This window comes from Nicotiana tabacum, chromosome 19 (genome assembly GCF_000715075.1).
Source record: "Nicotiana tabacum cultivar K326 chromosome 19, ASM71507v2, whole genome shotgun sequence".
Lineage (NCBI taxonomy): Eukaryota > Viridiplantae > Streptophyta > Magnoliopsida > Solanales > Solanaceae > Nicotiana > Nicotiana tabacum.
Genome location: NC_134098.1, coordinates 139,340,483 through 139,366,260, shown reverse-complemented (window position 1 = coordinate 139,366,260; position 25,778 = coordinate 139,340,483). Strand labels below are relative to the sequence as shown.

The following is a 25,778-nucleotide window of genomic DNA, read 5'->3' as shown; positions in this document are numbered from 1 at the left end:
ACTTTGATCTTTTAATATGACGAGCTTAATAAACTTTAAGCTTGAGATACTCGTCTTCTTATTTTTTGTGTCATATACTTTTTATATTTTAAATACATATTTTTATTAGGCCCACGGTCCAGCCCAGCCCTGCCTCAGTCAAACCTCATGGGCCACGGGCTTACTCGAGCCGAGCTTAAAAGCTTCGTTTTTAAATGGACTCAAAAAATTCTAGCCCAACTCAGCTAAATTACGGGGTTGGGCTAGACTGCCAAATTCATATTGACGGCTCTAAGAGGGGTAGTATATATTTGCAATCCAACTTTTTACTTAGATAGGAAAAGAGAGAAGAAATAGATTACAGTCAATTTACTCAACCCTAGCTATCCAATAGTCACAGTTGATACGGAAAATAAAAGAAAAGGTGCGTTAAAATTGTCAGAAGTGGGATTTGAACCCACGCCCTCTCACGAGGACCAGAACTTGAGTCTGGCGCCTTAGACCACTCGGCCATCCTGACTTGTTTGCTTTAAGTTTAGTTATTTACCATAATATCAAATTGCTTCCCATCCCAATTTATGTGGCACCTTTTGGATTTAATTTATTGTGAGTTATAGTACTCTATTTTTATGTAGTTCCAAAAATATTGTAATTTATTTCGAAAAAATTTAAAATTCTATTGTCCGGATTCAAACTCAAGGTTGCTTGGCTACGCTAAATGGGTAAAAATTTAATTGCTCCTAGTGTTTATACCAAATAATTGAAAAGATATTTGCCTTTCATGTACATATATTAACTTATTTATAATTAACTGCAAATGTATTCTCAATTTAATTTTAAACCACTAAAGCTAAATTATTTGGTTTGGTGTAAACAACATGTGCTGACAAAAATTATGAAACCACTATTATACCTTCCTTATTATTTTGACGAAAAGTATATATGTCATTTTTATCCTCAATAATTTCTAACATGGTAAACTAGATAGGAGTATAGTACTTTTCATGCTAATACATATGTAAACATGAAATCCGTCAATTTAAAAAATTCAATATTTTTGGAATAATCTATATATATATATTAAAGGAATAAAGTTACCATATATAATTGACATTGTGGTTAAGCCAAGTGGCAAGCTAATAAATGCCAATAGTATATGGTAACTTTATTCTATATTTGACTATGTTAGTCAATATATATATATATATATATATATATATATATATATATATATATATATATATATATATATATATATATATATATATATATTGAATTAAAGGATAATTTTGAATTTATAGATAAAGTTTTTAAATTTGAATTAAAATAAAAAAGAAATTTATCTTTTATTATTTGTTATCATACTTAATTCGGTTAATGTTCATATGCAATCATGTTTGGAACATTTGTTATCTTTTCTAATTATTTAAATACTACTTACATAAATATCTGGCCAGATGTATTGTTTATTTTTTATAGCTAATATACATAGATGATATACCGACAACACACGATTATACAAATATTATATATGGATTATATATAAATTATAGATCCTTCAATTTTTTAATATAAGTGGTTGGGTAAGCACCTATTTAGGTTGATTAGATAAAGCCAAAAGAAAAATATGACAGAATTTCAACCAAAGACTAAAAATATAAATAAAGTTCTTATGTGGACAATTTCTATTAAAACTCATCCTTTTATAGCGAAATAAATTAATTTTTTGTAACAAAATAAAAAAGACATAAAAAATAAGATAAAAGAAAATAAATATAGAAAAAAATGTATGGAAATTCTAAAAACCAGAAATAAGAGATGACAACGAATTTCTTCTTCTGTTTCATCTTTATTGAGTATAAAAATTTGAAAGCTAATCTCATCAATTTCAAATATTATTTTTAACTCAAATACATAGATTATAGGATTAGGATATCTTAAATATTTTTTTTACTTTACATTGTGTGTCGTTTTTAAAAAAATCACTATTACTAACAAACTGATATAATATTCGAATTTGAATTTAAATGCAATTTGAGTAGTTTGCATTAAGGTTAAGCCAAGTATGGTGATGAGAAATAACTACTTGGCAATTTTAAGATAATATATGCAATGTTATATGATAACAATCAACTAATTTAACATTTAATGATTCAAAGAACAAAAAATCTGTATACATAGCATATTCAAAATTTAAAATTTGTGGCTAGAGATATCGATAAACTCAAAATAGAGTCATACTAAAATAAAGTTTCACCGGCTAAAAAATCATTTAAAATTTTAGATAGCCGATTAAAGTGGATTTTAAATTAAGGATAATATCTATCATTATAAAGATAATCATTATTGAAATATATATAATGTTTCAGAAATTGAAATTTCAAATTAGAAATATTTTTTGAAGGATAACAACATACCAAATAAGAGTTCAAGTCATAGTAAAAGAGTCACGTCATAACAAAAGAATCATTCATATTGTGTCAACCTTTGTGTTTTGCCATAAATACGAGCTATTATTTCGTTTTGTGGCTATTTTTAGGTTCCAATGACACCAATGAAAATGGTGCAAAAATAAAATTATTACTACGAGATTTGAGAAAATGTTGGCCTTTTTCCATTTAGTGTTTCTTAATTAATATCTAACGATTATATATAATTATCTAGAAGGTTTAAATTTTAAGGTTATTTACATATAATTCAAATAACTCAGATATTTAATATTTTCACCAGCTAAATAATTTTTTAAATGTTTAGATAGCCGACTAAAATGAGTTTTGAATTAAGGATAATATTTTCACTTCCATTATTATAAAAATAATTATTATTAAAAAATAAAGTTTTAGAAAACAAAATTTTAAAATAGAAATATTTTTTGAAAGATATCAACACACTAAATAAGAGTTCAAGTAATAGTGAAAGAGTCAAGTCGTATCCAAAGAGTCCTTCATAGTCTCAACCTTTGATTATTTTGTCATAAATATGAGTTATTATTTTGCTTCCTGACTATTTTTAGGATCCAATGACACCAGCGAGAATGGTACCCAAAAAAATAGAATTATAACTAGGAGATTTGAGAAATAGTTAATCTTTTTCACGTAACATCCAATGATTATTTATATTTATCGAGAAGATTTAAATTTTAAGATTATTTACATATAATCCAAATAACTCAAATATTTGAATGGTTAGTGTTCGCGCATTCGCGCGGGTGCTAATACTAGTGTAAAAGTATGACTAAAATGAAACATTAAACAACTAATTAAAAACTAAGTTTGTTAGAAAACACATTACATCAATATTCATTGTACTCCCTCCGTTTCATATTAAATGAGGTACTTTCCTTTTTAGTCTGTTTCAAAATAAATAACACATTTCTAAATTTGGTAATCCTTTACTTTTGAGATAACAATATTACCCTTACCATCCCTCCTTCAAAAATCTGATACGGACCCACTAAATTTAAGAGTAAATAGTTTGTGATATAACTTTATTATGTTAGGTTTAACAGTCAAATGTTGAAAAAGTGAAGCCATTAGTGTCAGATCTTTTCCATTTGGCAAGTGGCTTCTTCCATTATGTTGCAGTTATAATTATTTTCCAAGAAATTGGAATATTGCGAGCCATATGTAACTTACTTACGTGCTTCATTTTTTATCCCAAATTATCAATAATGACACATTGATTGAAGTTATAAAGCGACATTATTTGACCAAAGTCACTAGATAATCGATCACAAATACTGTCATGATGAACTTTACAAAAATAAGTTGCAGATAACCTTGATCTATAACTCTAGCTTAAAGCAGAGCTAGAGTTTCATTAACAATACCAATGTGTCGCAACAAACTTGAGTAGGAAGAGTTCCATGTCGTTCTAGCATGTCTTTTTTCGTATGTGGCACTTTGTAATTGTTTTCACCTTTATCTTTCATCACTTCAACCATGCAAGATTGTAGAGTCAGAAACACGTGATTCAGCCGTTCAACTTTCATGTCATTAAACGATTTCTTGACTGCATTTACTAACTCGTCAATAGTTTTAGAAGCCATTTGATGTTGAAGAGATTGAATAGCTCTGGAGAATCCGAGGTCCAAAACATTTAAATATGGACTGTTAGGAGGTTGAAAGCAAAGCCTAATATCAAATCCATCTTGCTGAGTAGCTTCGGTAAATTGCAAGTCATTAACACTAAGGTGAGGTCTCGCATTATCTTGTTGGATAAAAATAGGAGCATTTAACTGCGAAAGTGATCATTTTGATCGAATCGTCGGAAGAACTTTTTCAATTAAACAAGTCCTAGTGACATCTTTAGTGACTGATAAAATAGGCTTTATTTCTAAAGTTCCAGCTACTCTGTTTTTGCTATTCCTTTTGACGGGTTCCTTGAACACAAAAGGAAATATTTCTATTTTTCCTGAAAATAACTCAGTTCCATCTTCAGCAAGCCTAGGGTGCGTAACAACAACCATAAACATAACTTTTGTTATGAAATTTTTACTTTTGCAAGATCTATATGGATTTGGCTCTTGTTCTTCAGGGAGAAGATAAAACTTTTCAGATTTTTTCGACAAAAAGAACCATTTTTCATCTATATGAACATAATTAAACATGTCTGAAAATATAGGATTTGAATTTAGCGTACCGGACTCAATCATTGATAGACAAAATTGAAGTCTTGCCTTCTTATTTTCCTCCGTCAAATGAGGCTTTATGGCATTGGTATGTGGCCTTATAGCTCCTTCTTTGATGCGTCGAAAAATAGTTGACGTTGACATATCCATAGCACATGCCAAAGATCGAATATTTGTTCGGCAGCAAAGAGGAATTTCTTTTACCATATTAATGTCGATATGAATTCGTTTTCTCCCAACTCTACCTACAATATGCGGAGACACATTTAATGGAGTACCGTTAGCGACACTTAATTTTGTCTGTTGCCAAATTCTTTCAACAGTACTCCTTGAAGTATTCAATAAAATCACAGCTTGCTTTAAAGACCCATGTTTAGCAACTCCATTTTTGCTTTCCTTCAAAAGCCATTCGGCAATAGCATGATGCTCCTCAATTTTTAGTCGTCTTTTTCTAATAGTTGAGTATAATTGCGAGTCACTCATTTGTATATAATTAATGTCATATGCTAGATAAAATAGGATTAAAGGAAATAATCAGAATGTAAGAGAAAATTAGAAACACTAGGAGAAAAAATAGGATTATGAAGAGAAACACTGAAAGCATATGTGAATAATCTCAAATATCTCTACATAAATAGACAAGCTTATCACCTAATTAAAAAAGAGAAGTTTTGGAGCCACAAGAATGAAAGACATTGTTTTTTTGGCGCCATAAGAATTGAAGAAATTTCTGAGAATAGCCAGTAGCTAGTAGTCTAGAGTAGCGAGTAGACCGTGAGAATTGAAGGAAAAGTTTTTTGACTTAGTTAATGTGGCAGAGAAGATGGGACATGTGGGTCAAATTTGATTTAGTATCTACTTTATAATGATTTTCATTAAAAAGCTAGCATGTGGGCCCTTAAGAGTAAAATTGGTACTTAAAGTGATTTGGCAATAATCTACTTATATTTATTAAACTCAGTGCCCAGTCAAACAACCTCATTTAATATGAAACGGAGGGAGTAGTGGATTTTGTGTTTTCCCATTAATGTTCCCGACTTATGAAAGCACATAGTATGAGTTTTTGCGGCAGTTTGGTTTACTTTATACTTAGAATCAAGCAAGATTTATTTGCATATAGAGATAACGGCTGTCTTGGATTGAATGAACACATAAAATCACAGACAATACTTAACGACAAAGGGAACTTCGAGACCCAAAATCTTGTGAAATATCATCAAACACTCGGAAATAAGAGCCCAATTTCCACTTTCCAGCAAAGTAAGAAAGGGGAACAGTAAAAAAGCAAACACTGTTCAGTTCTTTCTAATCTTGACTCTTTCCAAACAGGATTTTCCATTAAGTTGGTTACTCTGGTGCAACTCCCAGTAATCCCTGTACTTCATTGGAATATAAGCTGCAGGTTTGTTATCATTGTCTACCAGTGGAGAAGCTGGGCTCACAATAGTTTCCAGTGATGGACCATGAAATGTAGCTATTGATATCCTTGCTATTTTGTTGTTCACCACTGCTCTATTTACATTGCTAAGGGTGTTCGTCTAATTAACCACCCTTCGCCCTTACTAGCTCTGCCCTTGGTTATATGGGTTCCATTGATTTCGACTTGAACTATGTCTACGTATGAAATATATATAATTCACCTCCACCTACTGACATGGAATTAATAATTAAACAAAGCATATTGTGAACAATTGGGGGAATTAATTAGGGGATTTAATTACCTCAAGATGATCGGCAGTGTTAACCAAGAGAGAGTTGGGATTGGGAAGGGCATTGACATGAATCCATTTGCCTTGACGCTGAAGTTGGAGACCCTCAACTTGGTTATTGACGAGAATTGTTAAAAGGCCTTGATCCGAATGCGGTGGCAACCCCACTGCAAGTTCAGGCTGAGGACAACGTGGATAGTAATTTGCAACAAAGGTTTGAAGCCCCAACTTCAAATCCAAGGCTTTGTCCAAAAAACTTTCTTCAAGCCCCAGGCTTTCAGATATCCCTGATAGTAACTTTCTTGCTATTTCCCGGCTTTTTTCACAATACTCCGACACAATATCACTAAACATAATCTTGCGTCAATATAAAAGGCATATGAAAAAGTGCAGTCAAAAGAAAAACTTATTTGGCTCTCCAGATAGTAACTGCATCAAATAGAGAGTATATTTTTACGTGACATTATAATCTAAAATTCTTTTCTGCCGGTTAGCATACTTAAATTGAACTTAGGAAACCGTTTTGACGAAAATTTGAAAAGGAATAGCAATTATATGGATACCTGTAGCCGTGGGGTTTGGAGGGGAAGTGAAAATGAGGATGGACAAGGACATTAAGATAGTCTCTCCATAAGAAGGCATTTTCTTTAGAGGCATTGAAATTTGTCCCACATCTTATAGGATCCAATGCATGCTTCCCAGCAAATTCCTGCTTTTCTTCCTCTAGCAAGTTAAAAAATTCATGGGTTCCATCATGTTTACCCGAAAAATGGGTAGAGTTGAATTTGTACGTATTTCTAAGGATATGTGGTATAGCTTAATACAAATCGTAAGGATAAATAAAAATATCAAATACAGATTGCAAAGAATGTAAAATAAACGAGGTTGGAAAAAAGATGACTATTTGGACTAAGCAAGATGAATCAATTTATGAAGCTTAAAAAAGAATTCTTTAATATAGGAGTAGATGGTGCTTGAGTTACAATATAAGCGAAAAAAATATCCTTTACACAAATGTAGACATCCTCTTTATAGTGGAAGATCCTACTTTTAGATATAATTAAAAATATATAGTGGGAGATCCATAATAAATCAGCTTTTTCATGATTCCTGCCAAGATTCTCTCCTCTAGTGGGATTGCAATGGCTCTTGTCTGTGAGCTCGATATTAGCTCGAGCTCTCGATCTTGACTCGAGCTCGATTCTGACTCGGGTCCCTGTATTGATTCGGGGTCAGTGTTGGTCGGTCTCTGAATCATAAATTCGATAACTTTACTTTACATCATAGTTCGATTTGGATTCAAGCTTGATAATAACATCGAGTTCGACGTCGATCGGTCCTTCGGGCTCGAAGCTTGGTGACCCGACTTCGGACCTCAACCTGATACTATGAAGACGCTTCTCTGATCTGATGTATTACCATTCAAACCAATCCTTACGAAGGACTAACCGGTTTTTACCGTATACAGATAGTCCCCTCGTTTCTCGGAAAGGATGCGGTGAGAAACAATATGATTTCCCAATGGCTCGATCCGATATAAGCTGACGTTTACATCGGGCTCGATCATGACACACGTGATAGCTATCCCGTCGGTTTAGTTTTCCAAGGTATTTAATGCGTGTCAGACGGTGGTTGGCCACCACTGATATTGAACCGTCATTGCTCAATCTATAAATAGCCCTTCTTTTACTGAGTTGTCCGTGCAACATGTGAGTTGGCCGTGCAGATCCAGATATTAATACTATGGCACATGAGTTGTCCGTGCATCACGTGAGTTGGTCGTGCAGATTATAGCGCTTGGACTGTAGGAGCCCCTCCGGAGTATGTACACCCCCAGTGAGCGTGAGTACCCATTAAGTGTGAGTGTTGAGGGCTGAGAGCCGAGTGGTTGAGTTGTTGTGACGAGTTGAGTGACTATTTGTCACGACCCAAAACTAACCCCTATCATGATGTCGCCTATCGTGGAACTAGGCAAGCCGGCTCATTTCCAAAACAAAACGATATTTTTTCATTTCAAAGATAATTTCAAGGTTATTTAACATAAAACCTCCATTTAAAGAGTTCAAATCAAAGAAAAAGAGAAGTGCGGAAAAGAAAAGCCTGACATCGGGGTGTCACTAGTCATGAGCATATACTATAATCTATCTAACAATATCAAGGCTAGCTCAGCCCAAAAAATAGCTAAATACAACTAGAGGAAGATAAGAAGGAGAAGAGCAGGGGCTGCGATCGCCGCATTTATCACTTTTATATATCCAAATTTTCCAAGTTCTTCTTTTGAGTTCATCTATAAATCTGTGATTTTTTACTGCAAAGTCTCTCTTAAAAAACACCAAATCTTTGTTACCTCCTTCTATTTTTGATCTTTAAACCAAAAATGGAAAAAAAATCAAAAACCATTCCTCAGAAAGAAAAAGCTTCTTCTTCACAGCCCGCCGCCGACAAAACACCGGTGGAGCCCCGGCTTAAGGAATACATTCCTGGGGCGTGTGTTCTTACTTCTGATTTTAAAGTCGACAAAGGCTCATCGGTTCCCAGCCGATGTGAGCGAGTATCGAGGTATATGTGTTCGAAAACCAAGGGGTACCTCAAACAACTAAAGAAAGATTGCAATTGGGAGAATAAAGAAATAGTAATCCCGTCTCTTGAAGAAGATATTACCACTTATATGAAATGGTTTTTAAGTGTGTATACTTACCCTTTCACGTTAGGTCCCCTCGACCCTATTATTATCGATTTCTGCCTTCAATACTAAATAACCCTAGGCCAGATCGATCCTTCTTTTAGGCAGATCGTTATTTTGATCTGTTTCTTTGTAAACAAAATCGAGGGGATGCCTTTCACCCTCGATAATCTCATTCGATTATACTGTCCTCGCCTCTTTCGAGGCAGGTTAATAAAACTTCAGCGCTGGGCTACCAAGGTCCATCACTCACTCGACTATTAAGCGTACATGCTACATTACTTTGAGTTCAAATCATTCACTTGACTACTAAGCCTACAGGCTACTTCTATTTCGAGTTCGAGCAAGCACTCACTCGACTACTACGCCCACGGGCTACATTACTTCGAGTTCGAAATCACTCACTCGACTATTAAGCCTACGGGCTACATTACTTCGAGTTTGAAATCACTCACTCGACTATTAAGCCTACGGGCTATATTACTTCGAGTTAGAAATCACTCACTCGACTATTAAGCCTACGGGCTACATTACTTCAAGTTCGAAATCACTCACTCGACTATTAAGCCTACGGGCTACATTACTTCGAGTAAGCACTCACTCGACCATTACGCCTACGGGCTATATTACTTCGAGTTCGAATCATTCACTCGACTACTAATCCTACGTGCTAATTCTATTTCGAGTTCGAGCAAGCACTCACTCAACTACTACGCCCACGGGCTACATTACTTCGAGTTCGAAATCACTCACTTAATATTAAGCCTACGAGCTACATTACTTCGAGTTCGAAATCACTCACTCGACTATTAAGCCTACGGGCTACATTACTTCGAGTTCGAAATCACTCACTCGACTATTAAGCCTACGGGCTACATTACTTCAAGTTCGAAATCACTCACTCGACTATTAAGCCTACGGGCTATATTACTTTGAGTAAGCACTCACTCGACCATTACGCCTACGGGCTATATTACTTCGAGTTCGAATTATTCACTCAACTACTAAGCCTACGAGCTAATTCTATTTCGGGTTCGAGCAAGCACTCACTCGACTACTACGCCCACATGCTACATTACTTCGAGTTCGAAATCACTCACTCGACTATTAAGCCTACAGGCTACATTACTTCGAGTTCGAAATCACTCACTCGACTATTAAGCCTACGGGCTACATTACTTCGAGTTCGAATCATTCACTCGACTATTAAGCCTACGGACTACATTACTTCGAGTTCGAAATCACTTACTCGACCATTACGCCTACCGGCTACATTACTTCAAGTTTGAATCATTCACTTGACTACTAAGCCTACGGGCTACTTCTATTTCGAGTTCGAGCAAGCACTCACTCGACTACTACGCCTACGGGCTACATTACTTTGAATTCGAATCATTCACTCGACTACTAAGCCTACGGGCTACTTTTGTTTCGAGTTCGAGCAAGTACTCACTCGACTATTATGCCTACGGGCTATATTACTTCGAGTTCGAATCACTCACTCAACTAATAAGCCTAAGGGCTACTCACTCGGTTATAAAGACTACGAAGTCCAAATTCGATCAAATTTCCTAAATCTTTATGAAAACATTCATAAGGCATGAATAAAATCTTCACAAGGCAGGAAAAAAAACAAGATGCAAGACGGGAGAAGAAAAGATATTTGTATATATTTACAGGATTGTTTACATGATTGTTTGCAACGTCCGAAACAGAAACCAAGGGACTAAGTTTCTTAGTTATCCCCGGGGGCGGTCTCTTCTCCATCGGTCTCCTCCATGCTCTCAGACCCGCTCTTGCTCCCATCATCGTCATCATCATCATTGTCATCATCGTAAACCAAGGCTTCTGCATCGTCTTCGAGCTCTTTAGTCCTTTTTATCTCTTCAGTGAGGTCAAAACCTCAAGCGTGGATTTCCTCGAGGGTCTCCCTACGAGATCGGCACTTAGCAAGCTCAGCAACTCAATGTGCTCTAGTGTTGGCGGTCTCGGCTGCCTCTCTTGCTTGTACATGAGCAGCTTCAGCATTGGCCCGATAAACGGCCACTAATGCATCCGCATAGGACTTTGCCTTTTCGGCATCAGATTTGGCCTTGGCAAGTTCGTAGGCCAACCGAGCCTCGAGTTCCTCAATTCTTCTCGCTTGAACCGAGCTCTTCTCTTTCATGCCTTGAAGTTGGCTTACAGTCGATGACAATTGGGCCCGAACAGTCTCATTTTCTACAGCAAGACGGTCCATGCCATTTTTCCATCCCATGGTATCCGCCCTTATTATATCAACTTCTTCACGAAGCTTCCCGATCGTCTCGAGTTTCTGCTGCAGCTGTGAGATCAAAATATTAGCCTCTGATCCTGAATCAAGCCCATGAGTTCTTAATATTATCATTACCTGCTCGGTCAGGTCGGTCTGGTCTTGATGAGCCTTGGCCAACTCAGCTCGAAGGCTTTTGATTTCTTCTCCTCTTTGCCCTAAGAGGAGTTTTAGGGCGTTCCTCTCCTCCACGACCCGTTGGAGGTCGGCCTCGTATCGACGCAGCTCGGCTCAAGACTGAGAACATACTTCTCGATGAGTTGTTGCAACCTACGAAGAAAGAAGAAAAAAAGTTAGAATAGAATAATGAACATGAAAGCGGTATCAACGAAGGAAGTTAGAGCTTACCCGATTTAGAGCTTGTTGCACTTCACAGAAAAGGCCCGAAACATCACTGGGGACAACAACATCCTCAACAACAGTAAACAAATCACAGAAGGGGTCCTCCCCTTCATGTGATCGTTTTATCTCGTGGGCCCCCAAAGCTTGGGCATCCCGAATCGCCCCTTCGGAAAAGGTAGGGAGATTGGGCGAGTCCCCGATTACTATTTCCCCAAGCGACTTGCTTGGGGCGTTCTTCTCAGTCCGGAGAGCTTCAAGATCGGTCTCTTTTGATATACCCACTGATTGTTGACTTAGGTAGGAAGCATCCTCGATCTCTAACGGTTCGGGGACTCTGCCCGAACCTTCCTCGGATATCTCCTCAGTCTAAGACGCATCTTTATAAATCACCATCGATGCAGCTGCCTTAGGGGCATCGATAGTTTTCTTCGTTCGGGCCACCAACATGGACCCATCATTTTCTTCTTCTTCTTCTTATTCTTCATCCTTTAGACGAAGAACTGATTCCATGGTTAAAGGGATGGTATTCTTCCTCGGCTTACGAGCCATCCTCGTCTTCGATTTTGGGTCTTCGGAAGTAGAGGCCCTTTTTCTCTTATTATCTTTCACCGGCTTTGGATCAGAGGCCAAAGCCTCTTCCTTAACGGATGAGGGCCTCAAAACTGCATCTTTGCCCATACCCACATACAAGAAAATTGGTTTAACCATATAGAAAGCATCTCGTTCGAACTACCAAAAAGAGGTTCACCATGAATTTTGGCCTCCCATCGGCCCTTGGACAAATCACGCCACAAAAGCTTGGCGTATATGGAGGTTGAGGCTAGATCCCGTACCCAGTTCTTGAGATCGGGGACTACACTGGGCATCCAGAGAACCGCTGCATTACTCGTTTGTTTAGACCTTGAGTGAAAGCTTGAACAACCCAATCGTCTATGACTGGTGGTAGATCCATTCGTTCCATTTGGAAACGAGATACAAATTCTCTTAGCATCTCGTTATCCTTTTGTCTCACCTTGAATAGGTCCGACTTCCTGGTCTCAACCTTTTTGGCCCCAGCATGTGCTTTTACGAAAGAATCTACAAGTAAAGCAAAAGAATCGATAAAGTTAGACGGTAAATTATGATACTATATCATTGCTCCCTTTGTCAGGGTTTCACCAAATTTTTTCAATAATACATATTCGATCTCATCGTCCTCTAGATCGTTCCCTTTGATGGCACATATATAAGAGGTGACATGTTCGTTGGGGTCGGTTGTTCCATTATATTTAGGAATATCGGGCATGCGGAATTTTTTGGGGATCGGTTGGGTTGCACTTGGTGGAAAAAGCTTTTGCACGAATTTTTTGGAATCTAAGCCATTCAGTATCGGTGGTGCCCCCGGGATCTGATCAACCCTGGAGTTATATGTTTCCACCTTCTTGTCATTTGCTTCGACCCTCCTTTCTCCCGATTCTATTCGTTTGGTCAGTTCTTCGAACATCTTAGCAATTTCGGGATTAGTCCCCGACTCCTGCTCATTTGATTTCACTATTGCCGGTTCCATTGTATGGGCGATTTCTCGGGGTTGACTGGGTTCCGGTCTACTCGGTACCTGGGTTTGACTCTGCAACTGAGCTATCACTACCTGTTGAGCTTGCAATATTTCGAAAATCATATGCAAGCTGATTCCGTTTTTCTCAAAGTTATGAGTGTCTCGAGGTGCAGATCGAGCACCACCGTGAATGCTATTTTCAGGCTCAGAGCGTTGGTTTTCCTTAATAGCCACATGCGAATTAACGTCTAATGGTATTTCGACTCGAGCTCCGATGGCATTGACAAGTGGTCTTTCGGTACCGGGTGTCAAGTTGTTGTTCTCATCCTGAAGACCAACTTCGTTGTCGATAGGTAAAGTCATTTGATTGATAGTTGGTCGTTGCTAATTTGAAATCCAAGATACTTTTGGAAACAAGCGCAAAACGGTGTGTTTTTGTAGATTCGTATCAAATAACCACTGTTAACCTTAGCCCAACAGTGGGTGCCAAACTGTTTACCCGAAAAACGGATAGAGTTGAATTTGTATATAGTTCTAAGGATACGTGGTATAACTTAATACAAATCGTAAGGATAAATAGAGATATCAAATACAGATTGCAAAGAATGTAAAATAAACGAGATTGGAAAGAAGATTACTTTTTGGACTAAGCAAGATGAATCAATTTATGAAGTTTAAAAGAATAATTCTTCAATATAGGAGTAGATGGTGCTTGAGTTACAATATAAGCGGAAAAACTGTCCTTTACACAAATGTAGCCATCCTCTTTATAGTGGGGGATCCTACTTTTAGATATAATTAAAAATACATAGTGAGAGACCCATAATAAATCAGCTTTTTTATGATTCCTGCCAAGATTCTCTTCTCTAGTGGGATTGCAACGGCTCTTGTCTGTGAGCTCGATATTAACTCGAGCTCTCGATCTTGACTCGAACTCGATTCTGACTCGGGTCCCTGTATAGATTCGGGGTCGGTGTTGGTCGGTCTCTAAATGATAAGCTCGATAACTTTACTTTGCATCATATTTCGATTTGAATTCGAGCTTGATAATAACATCGAGCTCGACGTTGATCGGTCCTTCAGGCTTGAAGCTTGGTGACCCGACTTCGGACCTCAACCTGATATTATGAAGACGCTTCTCCGATCCGATGTATTACCATTCAAACCAGTCCGTACGAAGGACTAACCGGTTTTTACCGTATGCACATCAATCACTGCCTTTATCAAATTTTCTGCTATACCATGGTTCACTACCTGCAGTATATACGACAATTAATATTCTCTTGGTAAAAGCAAATTAAAAAGAGTGTTGGGAGTTGTTACAATTAAACCACATATATATAATCTTCAACGAACTCGAACCAATTAAGTTTAAATCCGAAAATCTGCTTCTGCATACTACGTACCATGAAGAAACCCCAATCTCGACAAGCGTTGCTGAGATCGTGGAGGGCTTTTGCACGTTGATGTGGATCACCGGAGATGAGTAGAGAAAAATCAACGATGGGGAGTGAAATTGCATCATCGAGGTCTGTGGCAGAGGAGTCACCTGAATTGATAGTAGAGTGAACATAGTTAGAAGGTATGAAGAGATCAGGCGATTCAGCTAGTTTTTTCACATTGGCTAGTTGAATAGGACTAGTCATGGAAAGTTTGAAAACAGGCCTTTGTAGTAGTGATGATTGTTGCTCGGCTAATGAAAATCCTTGAATAGAAGGATGATTTATGCTTACATTTCTTTGTAATCTATTACTACTAGTACATATTAAAAGACCACTAACTCATATCAAGTCAATAAAAGATGCTTTTAGGATCTATAATTAAACTGAATCAAAGGCAACTTGCAAAATATTATAGTTGTATACGGTAAAAACCGGTTAGTCCTTCGTACGGACTGGTTTGAATGGTAATATATTGGATCGGAGAAGCATCTTCATAGTATCAGGTCGAGGTCCGAAGTCGGGTTACCAAGCTTCGAGCCCGAAGGATCGATCAACGTCGAGCTCGATGTTATTATCAAGCTCGAATCCAAATCGAACTATGATGCAAAGTAAAGTTATCGAGCTTATGATTCAGAGACCGACCAACACCGACCCCGAATCTATACAGGGACCAGAGTCAGAATCGAGCTTGAGTCAAGATCGAGAGCTCGAGTTAATATCGGGCTTACAGACAAGAGCCGTTGCAATCCCACTAGATGAGAGAATCTTGGCAGGAATCATGGAAAAACTGATTTATCATGGGTCTCCCACTATGTATTTTTAATTATATCTAAAAGTAGGATCCTCCGCTATAAAGAGGATGGCTACATTTGTGTAGAGGACAGCTTTTGCTCACATTGTAATTCAAGCACCATATTCTCCTATATTCGAGAGTTATTCTTTTAAGCTTCATTAATTGATTCATCTTGCTTAATTTTAGAAATCTCTTCTTTCCAACCCTGTTTATTTTGCATTCTTTGCGATCCATATTTGATATTTCTATTTATCCTTACGATTTGTATTAAGCTATACCACATATCCTTAGAACTACGTATAAATTCAACTCTATCCGTTTTTCGGATAAACAATAGTGTATTACATTTTGTTCGGCTACAAGTCTACAACAAAAATATAAACTAACTACAATTTTTCTGCCACAGCTAACCATTTGGTTGGGCATTTCTTTTGGAGACCAGGTCTGATATGGGGATGGTGGAGGCTGAGGAGGATGAAACTTGACTGTTCGAGTATGTTTGGTACGCCAAAAGTCAATTTTTTTAAAAATATTTTGCATAGTCTTGGAATTACATTTAACCAGTTCAAAGCCACCCGAATTTATCCAACTCAGATGAGTCAGAACTCACCTATTTCACTATTTGCACCCTAACAAATTGTGGTATCCAGAGAGAGAAAAATAAATGAATAAATAAATAACACAAAGAAAGTTTGGAGAAGCAACCTTCAACATCAGTAGGAGTCATCAACTTGGACATATATGGAGAGATGGAGATATGTAATGATCCACTTTACTAGCATCAGTCCTATCTGAAAATGACATTTGAATATATTCACGGGTTCTTCTTGAAGAAATGCAGGGCCGGGTACAATATATCCTTGTGGTCCGACCCTTTCTCGGACCTCGCGCATAGCGAGAACTTAGTGCGCCGGACTGCCCTTTTATTCACTTGGTTATTAAACACGTAGGAAATCCCCCGTCATATAGAGTCTAATCAGTAATGGTACTGATGGATTTCTAATTTTAGTCATGGGTGTATATATTTAATTTTTTGACATATTTGTATATATGTCACGAAAGCCATAAAGCCATAAATTCAGTTGAGTTCGCTACCAAGGAATGTGTCGATCGTACTAAATGTTTACTGATTAAAAGATCACAATTTACACTATAGTATAACAGTTTGAATTTATACCATTATATTTTTACATTAGAACCATTGTGACCTGATCGTTGCCAAACTCCTCAGATAGCCGGAGTGTAGTGCACCCCTTTTTATTGTTCCATTAGCCCAGCTTAGTTCTCTGTTATCTATATGAGAAGAATCTCATCAAACACTTGGAAACAAGAGGTCAGTTCCCAAGGAAAAGAAAGGGAAAAATACTCAGTTCCTTGGAAACTTGAGTCTTTCCAAGCAGGACTTTCCATCTAGTTGGTTGCTTTGTTGCAACTCCAAGTATTCACTGTACTTCATTGGAATATAAGCTGCTGCGCTGTTTTCATTATATACAAGTGGAGAAGCTGGGCTCACAATTGTTTCCAGTGATGGACCATGAGCTGTGGCTATTGATATCCTTGTTACTTTGTTGTTCACCACTGCTCTATGCATATTGCTCTTGTACTTTCCATTACTGAATATCTAACATGAGACAAAGACATTTCATTAATAATCAAATTGAAGTAACTTGTTATTTCAAACCACTATATAATTTACCTCAAGATGGTCGCCGGTGTTTACCAATAGAGAATTAGGTAGGGCATTGACATTAATCCATTTGCCTTCATGCTGAACTTGGAGACCTCCAACTTGGTTCTGAATGAGAAGAGTTAAAAGGCCATGATCTGAATGGGGTGGCATCCCCATTGTAAGTTCAGGTTGAGGACAATTTGGATAGTAATTTCCCACAAATATTTGAAGGCCTGACTTCAAGTCTAGAGCTTTGTCCAAGAAACCTTCTTCAAGCCCCAGGCTTTCTGATATACCTCCTAGTAACATTTTTGCCACTTCCCGTATTTTCTCACAATACTCCGACACAATATCCCTTTTAAATTTTCATAAGTTGGATTAGTAACTGGAACATAGTTCTTTACGATGTCAGATGTAATAAGTTAGATCCAATTGACAAAACACTATCTAATAAGTTATATTCATTGTCTAACTATGGACAATTCAAATAGTAGCAATCTTTGTAAAATGAATAGGTGGATACCTGTAGCCTTGGGGTTTGGTGGGGGAGTGAAACTGAGGATGCACAAAGACCTTAAGATAGTCTCTCCAGAAGAAGACATTTTCTTTAGAGGCATTGAAGCTTGTCCCACATCTTATAGGATCCAATACATGTTTCCCAGCATACTCCCGCTTATCTTCCTCTGGTAAGTTGAAAAATTCATGTGTGCAATCAATCACAGCCTTAATCAAATTTTCTGGTATGCCATGGTTCACTACCTGCACTTTGCATATCAATTAGCTAGATATTCTCTAGCACAAAACAAGGTAGGGAATGGGAATCGAACCCTGACCAACAAGGTAAAAGTTGAGGTAGCCAACCAACATGATTCGTAATACTTACCATGAAGAAGCCCCAATCTTGACAAGCTTTGCTGAGGTGGTGGATGGCTATGGAACATTGATGAGGATCACCCGAAGTGAGTAGAGAAAAGTCAATGATGGGAATTGAGTTTGAATCAGAGGAGTCACATGGATTATTTGTAGAGTGAACATAGTTAGCAGGTATGAAGTGGAGATCAGGCGATTCAGCTAATTGTTTGATATAATTGGGTGTTTGAAGCAGTGGAGCAGCTGTGGTCTCCATCTCTGTTACATTGTGGAGATAAGCCCAGTGATGATTGTAATGTTGCGTGCCTAGTTTGCTTTATGTTATGATGATAATATTTGCTGTCTACATTTGATTGTCACTTATCCAGATATTTTGTTTTATGTTTCAAAGTAGCAACACAAGCTGTTGCAAACATTTTATTGAATGACAAGTGGAAGGGCAATAACGCAAACGTTTTTCCTTTTTCTTTTGTGTGTCAAATTCATCAAAAGATAAATTAACCCATTCTTATTAATAAAGGAGTTTTGAATGACCTTTTTTGGGGTAAAATTCACTTGTCGAACAAATAGAATGCTTCAATTTACAGAACTTATAGTATTTATTATGCGAGACATAATTTAAGTAAAAGTTCTCCTCAGTCCTCATCTATCCATAAAGACCAATAACTCATGTCCAGTTACATAGAAAGGGGCAACTTGTAATATAGCTTGTAAAGTGAACCAAAGGCAATTTGCCACGACAAACATTATTATATGTCAATTGACAAAGTGGAAGGTAACAAACTTTAAGAGAAAATTTTCAAAATAATCTAGTAACTTTGGCAGCATATTATGTTTAACAAAATCAAAGAATAATGTGTGCTTCACAAGGTCTTTTATTTTAGTGATGGTGAAATAATCTTGATTCGATCCAAGCAGGATTTTCCGTCGAGCGGATTAGTCTGTTGCATCTCCACATATTCACTGTATTTGGTTGGAAAATAGAGTGGTGGAAATCTTTCATTTTGGATTAAAGGTGAAGCAGCTGGGCTCACTGTGGCATTCATAGCTGGGCTATTTGCAATTCCTATTGATATCCTTGCTACTTTCTTCACTACTGCTCTGTGCAATACACTCTTGTATTTCCCATTTGTAAATATCTGTCCATGCCACAAAAAGAAATCAGATTGCATACAGTAAAATACAACAACAAACTCAGTGTATTCCCACAAGTGGGGTTTGAGAAGGATAGTGTATACACAGACCTTACTCCTACCTTGTGAAGACAGAGAGACTGTTTTCGATAGACTATCGGCTCAAGGAAAGCAGCATAGTCACAACAATGTTAAAATTGCACATAGTGTAAATGTTAAAAGAAAATGAAAGTATGAAACTATGGTCACTTGAGTTTTTCAAGAATTATTTTGACCAATGTTTAGTGTAAAATTAGAAATAGACAAATTCGTCACTAAAACTACCATAAACATGTGATAAAGCTACCCAAAAAAATGAAAATTTAACCATTTCAAAATTCGAAGTATCAAATAATTGCTTACAGTAGCCTCACGAAGAATCTCAAACGAAAAATGTAGGATTAAATGAGTAATACTACTTAATAAAAACCCAAAAATTGATTTTATCTTATACCTCGAGGTGATCAGCAGTGTTAACCAAAATAGAGTTGGGAATGGGATTGATGTTGATCCATTTTCCATTGCGTTGTAGTTGTAAACCTCCAACTTCATTTTGTATGAGAAGGGTCAAAAGCCCAAAGTCTGAATGGGGTGGAAGGCCCATTACAAGTTCGGGCTGGGGACATGCTGGATAATAATTTGCAACAAATACTTCGATACCCGAGTCCAGATCCAGGGATTTTTTCATCAACTCGTGTTCCAGTCCTAAACTTTCTGATATTCCTGAGAGTAACGTTCTTGTCACTTTTCTGCATTTCTCACAATATTCCCTTAAAAGCTCTCTGTAAAATGAAACGAGAAAACAAAAATAAAAAATAAAAATTAGGGAAACGAACCTTATTTTCATGACGACTATTAATAAATTAAAAGAGCTTTATTAAAAAAAAAATGAACTAAACAAAACGCACGACACTCTAATTTGCACATTGTTCTCCTTTAAAAAAAGGAGAAATGAAATTTTAAGACAATCTCACAAAAAAGCTCTTGATAAATTTTGAACAAACTATAAAAAAAATTAAATTAGAAAATATGAAAAAATATTCGTAAATAAACAAGTCATTAATACAATTGTGTTAGATGATAAATATGTAATTTTCTATAACATACTTTCTCAGTTCCAGTTTATGTGATAACATTTTATTTTTTGTCTGTTCTAGAAAAGAATGACAGTTTTTTAAATTTGAAAATAATATTATATAATTTAAATTTTTATTTTACACTTAATAAAAAGTTTATATAGTCACACAGTGATAGAATGATACAGATCACAAATTTTAAAAATTTTATAACCACATATATTACGATAGGTTTATGACCACAAGTATTAAAATCTTTTTCTTTCTCAAATTTCACGTGTATTCAAATTTTGCATCATAAAATTAAAGCAAAAGGAGTGAAAATTTAGTATGGAAGTTTAAAAAATAAAAATAAAAAACTTCGGGCCCTTTTAGGAAGTTTGACTTTAGGCCACATGTTTTATTGGATGGATGTAGAGTGCACAGGCCAACCTCAGACACGGGTGACCCGTTGACAGATGACTTCACTGAACGCACCTTAGACGTGACATCGACCATTTCCTTTTAGCTTGATTTGTGATCATTCGTGGCCAAATTTCAAATCTGGATTTTTTTTGAAGTAATAGTTTCGATAGGACGATTCTCCTGTTGTACAATTATTGGCTTTTCCAAATTTACTTTGATGAGACATGCTACTACATTTTAGGGGAAACAAGTGTGTGCAATCTTTTACTTCATCCGTTTCAATTTATGTGAACCTATTTTTTTTTAGTCTGTGTCAAAAAAAAAAATGACTCATTTCCTTATCTGAAAACAATTTACCTTTATACAATGATTTATAACCACACAAAATATGTGTGCTTCATTTTATACTCAAAGTTCAAAAGTCTTCTCTCTTTCCTTAAACTCCGTGTCCAGTCAAATGAGTTCACATAAATTAAAACAGAGGGAGTATATATGTGCAGAATTTACAATCTGCTGTATAGATTAAGGTAAATAAAGGACACCCAAACTATCCTATCCATCGACATGCATGAATTATTTTATTTAATTAACTTGAGACTTGAAATATAACTCTTCAAGAAGTCCTTCAAAAAATTAAAGAGAGAAGCAAAACAGTTTGAATTCATAAAAGCTAAATGAGCAATTTATAATTCAACTTCTCCGTTTCTCATTTAAAATGTCATTATTGTTTCTTTGTTTATTTACTACATCAATCTAAATGTCATTCATTATCCCCACTAGCCAAAAGAAAAAGAGGTACGAATTTGAACATTGCTTTTTAACGTTTCAAGCTAGCTCTCCTTTTTAGTATAGTGTAGTAGTTTTTCGTTTCATGCTATCTTGTCACCTACTTAATTACGTATTAGTTTTTAAAGAACAATTACGTTTGTTCAACCATGCATAATCTAAAGGGTATATAGCGAAATGACAGGAAGTTATTCTGAATGGTATAACTTATTAATTCTATGTTATTCACTGACATAAATACGCATAATTCGATTTGTAAGTTGTTTTTTTCTGGCAATATGATATGATAGTTTTAAGATTTGACTTCTTCTTTGTACCAAATTAGCATATCCTATTAAATGCAATCAGATAATTAAAGAACAATATTTATTCACTCATTGAACTTCTAATTAGTTACTAATTTTGAGACCTTGTAATCATTTGGTCAGTGAATGTAATGTATCGATCATATTAAATACTTATGTAAAAGCCAACAGATAAGTTTTTTCTGTCAAAAAGATCTTCTGCATATATAATTAATTATCACCTGAAATGCTTGGGTTGATGAGGGGAGTGAAAGTGAGGATAAACAGAGAGTTTAAGGTAATCTCTCCAGTAATAGATTGTCTCCTTTGAAGTATAATTAAAGCTGGTGCCATACTTTATAGGATCAAATACTTGTTGCCCTATGTACCGACTCTTCTCCTCCTCGGCCATCTCGAAAAACTCATTTGTCACCTCTATCATCTCCTTCATCAAACTTTCTGCTATTCCATGGTTCACTACCTGCATCACACATTACAAGCATTCATTTATGTACGTGCAACAGCTAGTTAAGGTCGCTTGTTTATTATACGTATACGTACCATGAAAAAACCCCAGTCTTCACAGGCTCGTCCAAGGTCGTGTATGGCTTTGGAGTGTTGATCAGGATCTTCTGAGGAAAGGAGGGAAAGATCAACGATAGGGATTGAATCTAGATCTGCATCACTCGTGCCAAAGGCCGGGGAGTGAATGGGGCTATTTGGGTGAGCATAGTAACAAGGCACTACTGCTTTCATCACATTCGGCATTTCCGTAAGTTGTTTAACGCTTGTGATAATATTAATGTCAAATTCCGCAGCCATATTTTGCTTATTGTCGATCAAAGCTGCGGTCTTAATTATATTGGACATATATACTGCTGAAATTTAAGAAATGATGTTCAGTCATACGTACTACACGGATAATTATATTTTATTAATGGTCCATATGAATTCACACATCAACTTCGTAATCTTTTTGAATTATATTTTCAGTAAGTATGTTCCAATAATTACAAATGTTTTTAGCAAAAAACATTTTAAAATGTTTGAAATTTTTTTCATGGAGTCCTATAATATCTCGGGGGTGATAGTGATCTAAAAAGGAGGCAGATGAGTCCCACACTTCAGCCGTCTCTTTCCCCTATTTCCACGTGAATAATATGAAATTATGTGTTCAGACGTTACTTCTCCATATTATTTTATTGTTAAATTGTGAGGCGTGATCCATGCTCTTGGTCCTGTGTATTAATTAGAAGATGTAGACGTACGATGTATGTTAACACCTACAAGGTTTTACTTTTATAATTTTAACTTTACTTGATAAGTCATTTCATATGTGAGGAAATTATTTGAATAAAGGGTATGGAGGATGCATGGTAAGATAAGATACGGGATCCAATAAAACAAGAAATCTTTTACTCATATATTTAATTTTCGTCATCATATTAAATTATAAAGTTTCGTACCTATCGTGTGGGTTTTAAGTATTTAAATATTATTTAAAAAAAATGAAGTAATCGTGTCTGGCTTTGTTCCAAAAATTGATCAAGTTGACCTTTAGTAATATTCGAGCAATGACAAGTAAATTGAGACATATATAGTAATTAGTATGGAAGTTAACTTGCTAACTATGGAATATGATACGTATTTAAAGTTGAGGTATTATTACTTTTAGTTCGCATCAGAAATTATTTACATTCGATATACGAAAAACATACATCTTTGTGTATGAGTCGTATATCTTGAGAAAACAAAACTCAGGCAAAAGAATTCTACTCTCTACGTATATATGATCAATTCTTTTTTGGATTTCAAGTTTTATCTAAGTTATATTGCCACATACTTTTCATAAAAAGGATTATATTATCAGTGTAATTTAATATATTATAGAAATAAAATTGCTTGCTTATGTTTCCAGGTAAACTTGATTTTCGATTAGACTTTTCTAATCAATAATATGGTATTTGTGTTTTCAAAATGGATATTGAACTTTAATTATATTGATTGACGAGATGCGATGTGGTGTTAACGAGAGGTTATAGGTATGGAGACAGATCTTGGAGTCTAAAAGTTTCAAGTTGAGCAGGACCAAAATAGAATACTTGAAGTGCAAGTTCAGTTGCATGACTCAGGAAGTGGACGAAGATATGAGGCTTGATTCACAAGTCATCCCTAGGAGAGAAAGTTTCAAGTACCTTAGGTCTGTTATAAAAGGGAATGGGGAGACTAACGAGGAAGTCTCACACTGTATTGGGACGGGATAGATGAAAAGGAAGCCCGCTTCCGGTTTTCTGTGTGATAGGAATGTGCCACCAAAACTTAAGGGTAAGTTCTATAGAGTGGTGGTCAGACCGACTATGCTGTATGGGACGGAGTATTGGCCAGTCATGAACTCCTATGTCCAGAAGATGAAGGTGGCTGAGATGAGGATGTTAAGGTGGATGTGCGGGCATACCAAGTTATAAAATTAGAACTGAAGTTATCCGGGATAAGGTGGTTGTGGCCCCTGTAGAGGACAAGATGCGGGAGGCGAGACTTAGATGCTCCGGTGAGGAGGTGTGAAAGGCTAGCATTAGAGGGTCAACAGAGAGGTAGAGGCAGAGTGAAAAAGTATCGGGGAGAGGTAATTAGGCAAGATATGGCTGTTGGCCCAAGTGAAGGCTAGTTTTGAAGATTGACAAAGAAATCTCAGGCATGAACCAGGTCTATCCCTTGTGTGCATAGACACGGGAAGATTCGAGCATGTGGGATGTACGTGAAGGAGATAAGCTTAACTTGGTAAAATTGATATCTCCTGATCGAAAAGGTTGCATAATTGATAAGGAGAAGGACTCCTTAATCAAAGAGAACACTATCCAAGACAATGGAGGAGTTAGAAGTTGAGATCAACTACAACTCTCCCACCAAGGAAGAGTAGCATTAGAACTCTAGTTATTTTCTACTCTACTAACTCTATAAATTGCAAGATGTTCTTATTAAACATCGATGCACACATACTGAAGTTAAGCATGAATTGAGAGCAAAATAGCAAGGCATTTTATGAGCAATTACTGCGAGATTTAAGAGTGCGATCTTGAAGCTACACGAACCAGATTGAAGAACCAACTCCAAGTGTCTGTCTTTTATTCTAGTTCAATTGTAGTAGGTGTTTTCATATTGTACCTTTCAGCTTTATCTAGAGGCAATTATAAAAGGTACTCAGAGTATTCAAGTTAGAGTTAGCTTGAAGTTGTCGCAGCAGTTAGAGGCTGGTTGTCACAACGGGATTAGAGTTAATCCTAGGTTTACAAAAGTATTTTGTAAATGCAGTTTTTGGCTCAGTGATTTAGTTGAGAGTTTGGAAAAATCCTACTGAGAAGTAGGTCGTGGTTTTTTCACCTTTTGAGCCAGGTATTTTCCACGTAAAATACTTGTGTTCTTTACTTTTCGCATTTACTATTTCAGCAATACTAGGTTAAGGAACACATAGAAGAACCCGATCCTTCTATAATCAGTTTAGGCAAAAAATTGGGTACCACACAAATCACTCCCCCCTCTCTTGTGTGGTATTGAAGTTAAAAATATCAATTCGTATCAGAGCGGGTTATCCTTGAAGAGGCTAACACCTTAGGAGAAGATCAAGATGAGTGCACCACCTGAAAATTGGGAAGGCCAATCCACTGCTAGGCCACCACTTTTCAACGGCCAGTATTACTCTTGGTGGAAAAACAGGATGAGAGATCACATTATAGGAGAAGACTATGAGCTATGGGACATTGTCACAGATGGTCCACTGGCTACCATGAAGATAAATGTCGAAGGAGAAGAGGTGCCAAAGACAAGAGCTGACTGCACTGCTGACGACTTGAGGAAATAGGAGAAGAATGCTAAAGCCAAGAAATGGCTTGTTTGTGGACTCGGTCCAGATGAGTACAGTAGAATCCAAAGATGTACCACTGTTAAGAAAATCTGGGACACTTTGCAAGTGGCCCATGAAGGAACACCTCAAGTGAAGAGGTCCAGAGGAACACTACTATATTCTCAATATGAGAATTTCACCATGAAGGAAGGGGAAACCATCCAAGAGATGTATACAAGGTTCACCACACTCACA

General features: G+C 36.5%; 4 protein-coding genes and 1 non-coding gene across 6 annotated transcripts; all 5 read right to left on the bottom strand.

Moving 5' to 3' along the window:
• Window positions 1-415: 415 nt before the first annotated feature.
• On the bottom strand, window positions 416-499 carry TRNAL-CAA (transfer RNA leucine (anticodon CAA)). Its single transcript has one exon. It is a non-coding gene; the product is annotated as a tRNA-Leu (tRNA).
• A 3,729-nt stretch (window positions 500-4,228) lies between these two features.
• Window positions 4,229-5,092, bottom strand: LOC107812213 (uncharacterized). The gene has a single exon (XM_016637259.2). It carries the CDS (start codon window positions 5,090-5,092, stop codon window positions 4,229-4,231), a length of 864 nt encoding a protein of 287 aa, XP_016492745.2.
• An 812-nt stretch (window positions 5,093-5,904) lies between these two features.
• Window positions 5,905-15,358, bottom strand: LOC107812212 (2-oxoglutarate-dependent dioxygenase 19-like). The gene is made up of 5 exons (XM_075238758.1): window positions 14,595-15,358; window positions 14,399-14,442; window positions 6,882-7,073; window positions 6,311-6,664; window positions 5,905-6,139 (listed from the first exon to the last, which is right to left on the bottom strand). Exons 1-5 carry the CDS (start codon window positions 14,832-14,834, stop codon window positions 5,905-5,907), a joined length of 1,065 nt encoding a protein of 354 aa, XP_075094859.1. The 5' UTR covers window positions 14,835-15,358.
• A 1,167-nt stretch (window positions 15,359-16,525) lies between these two features.
• LOC107812220 (2-oxoglutarate-dependent dioxygenase 19) lies at window positions 16,526-18,352 on the bottom strand. Of its 2 annotated transcripts, none has more exons than XM_016637269.2 (4): window positions 17,976-18,352; window positions 17,616-17,851; window positions 17,120-17,447; window positions 16,526-17,044 (listed from the first exon to the last, which is right to left on the bottom strand). In XM_016637269.2, exons 1-4 carry the CDS (start codon window positions 18,216-18,218, stop codon window positions 16,790-16,792), a joined length of 1,062 nt encoding a protein of 353 aa, XP_016492755.1. In that variant the 5' UTR covers window positions 18,219-18,352; the 3' UTR covers window positions 16,526-16,789. The 2 variants fall into 2 exon arrangements, with proteins under 2 accessions (XP_016492755.1, XP_016492756.1); XM_016637270.2 differs by having other exon boundaries at window positions 17,144-17,447.
• A 321-nt stretch (window positions 18,353-18,673) lies between these two features.
• On the bottom strand, window positions 18,674-22,547 carry LOC107812216 (2-oxoglutarate-dependent dioxygenase 19-like). The gene is made up of 4 exons (XM_016637261.2): window positions 22,247-22,547; window positions 21,928-22,166; window positions 19,589-19,916; window positions 18,674-19,101 (listed from the first exon to the last, which is right to left on the bottom strand). The coding sequence occupies exons 1-4, from the start codon at window positions 22,505-22,507 to the stop codon at window positions 18,838-18,840; spliced, it is 1,092 nt and encodes a 363-aa protein (XP_016492747.1). The 5' UTR covers window positions 22,508-22,547; the 3' UTR covers window positions 18,674-18,837.
• Window positions 22,548-25,778: the final 3,231 nt, after the last annotated feature.

Bases quoted from the DNA above. Each gene is read 5' to 3' on its own strand.
- LOC107812213 (XM_016637259.2), bottom strand. From the start codon at position 5,092: ATGAGTGACTCGCAATTATACTCAACTATTAGAAAAAGACGACTAAAA.
- LOC107812212 (XM_075238758.1), bottom strand. From the start codon at position 14,834: ATGACTAGTCCTATTCAACTAGCCAATGTGAAAAAACTAGCTGAATCG. The intron at 7,074-14,398 runs TGATGTGCATAC...TTCGGGTAAACA, and splicing joins AATTTGATAAAGGCAGTGAT to TGATGGAACCCATGAATTTT. The intron at 6,665-6,881 runs GTATCCATATAA...GATTATGTTTAG, and splicing joins TCCAAACCCCACGGCTACAG to TGATATTGTGTCGGAGTATT.
- LOC107812220 (XM_016637269.2), bottom strand. From the start codon at position 18,218: ATGGAGACCACAGCTGCTCCACTGCTTCAAACACCCAATTATATCAAA. The intron at 17,852-17,975 runs GTAAGTATTACG...TGCAAAGTGCAG, and splicing joins AAGATTGGGGCTTCTTCATG to GTAGTGAACCATGGCATACC. The intron at 17,448-17,615 runs GTATCCACCTAT...AAAATTTAAAAG, and splicing joins ACCAAACCCCAAGGCTACAG to GGATATTGTGTCGGAGTATT.
- LOC107812216 (XM_016637261.2), bottom strand. From the start codon at position 22,507: ATGGCTGCGGAATTTGACATTAATATTATCACAAGCGTTAAACAACTT. The intron at 22,167-22,246 runs GTACGTATACGT...TGTGTGATGCAG, and splicing joins AAGACTGGGGTTTTTTCATG to GTAGTGAACCATGGAATAGC. The intron at 19,917-21,927 runs GTGATAATTAAT...TTCATTTTACAG, and splicing joins CATCAACCCAAGCATTTCAG to AGAGCTTTTAAGGGAATATT.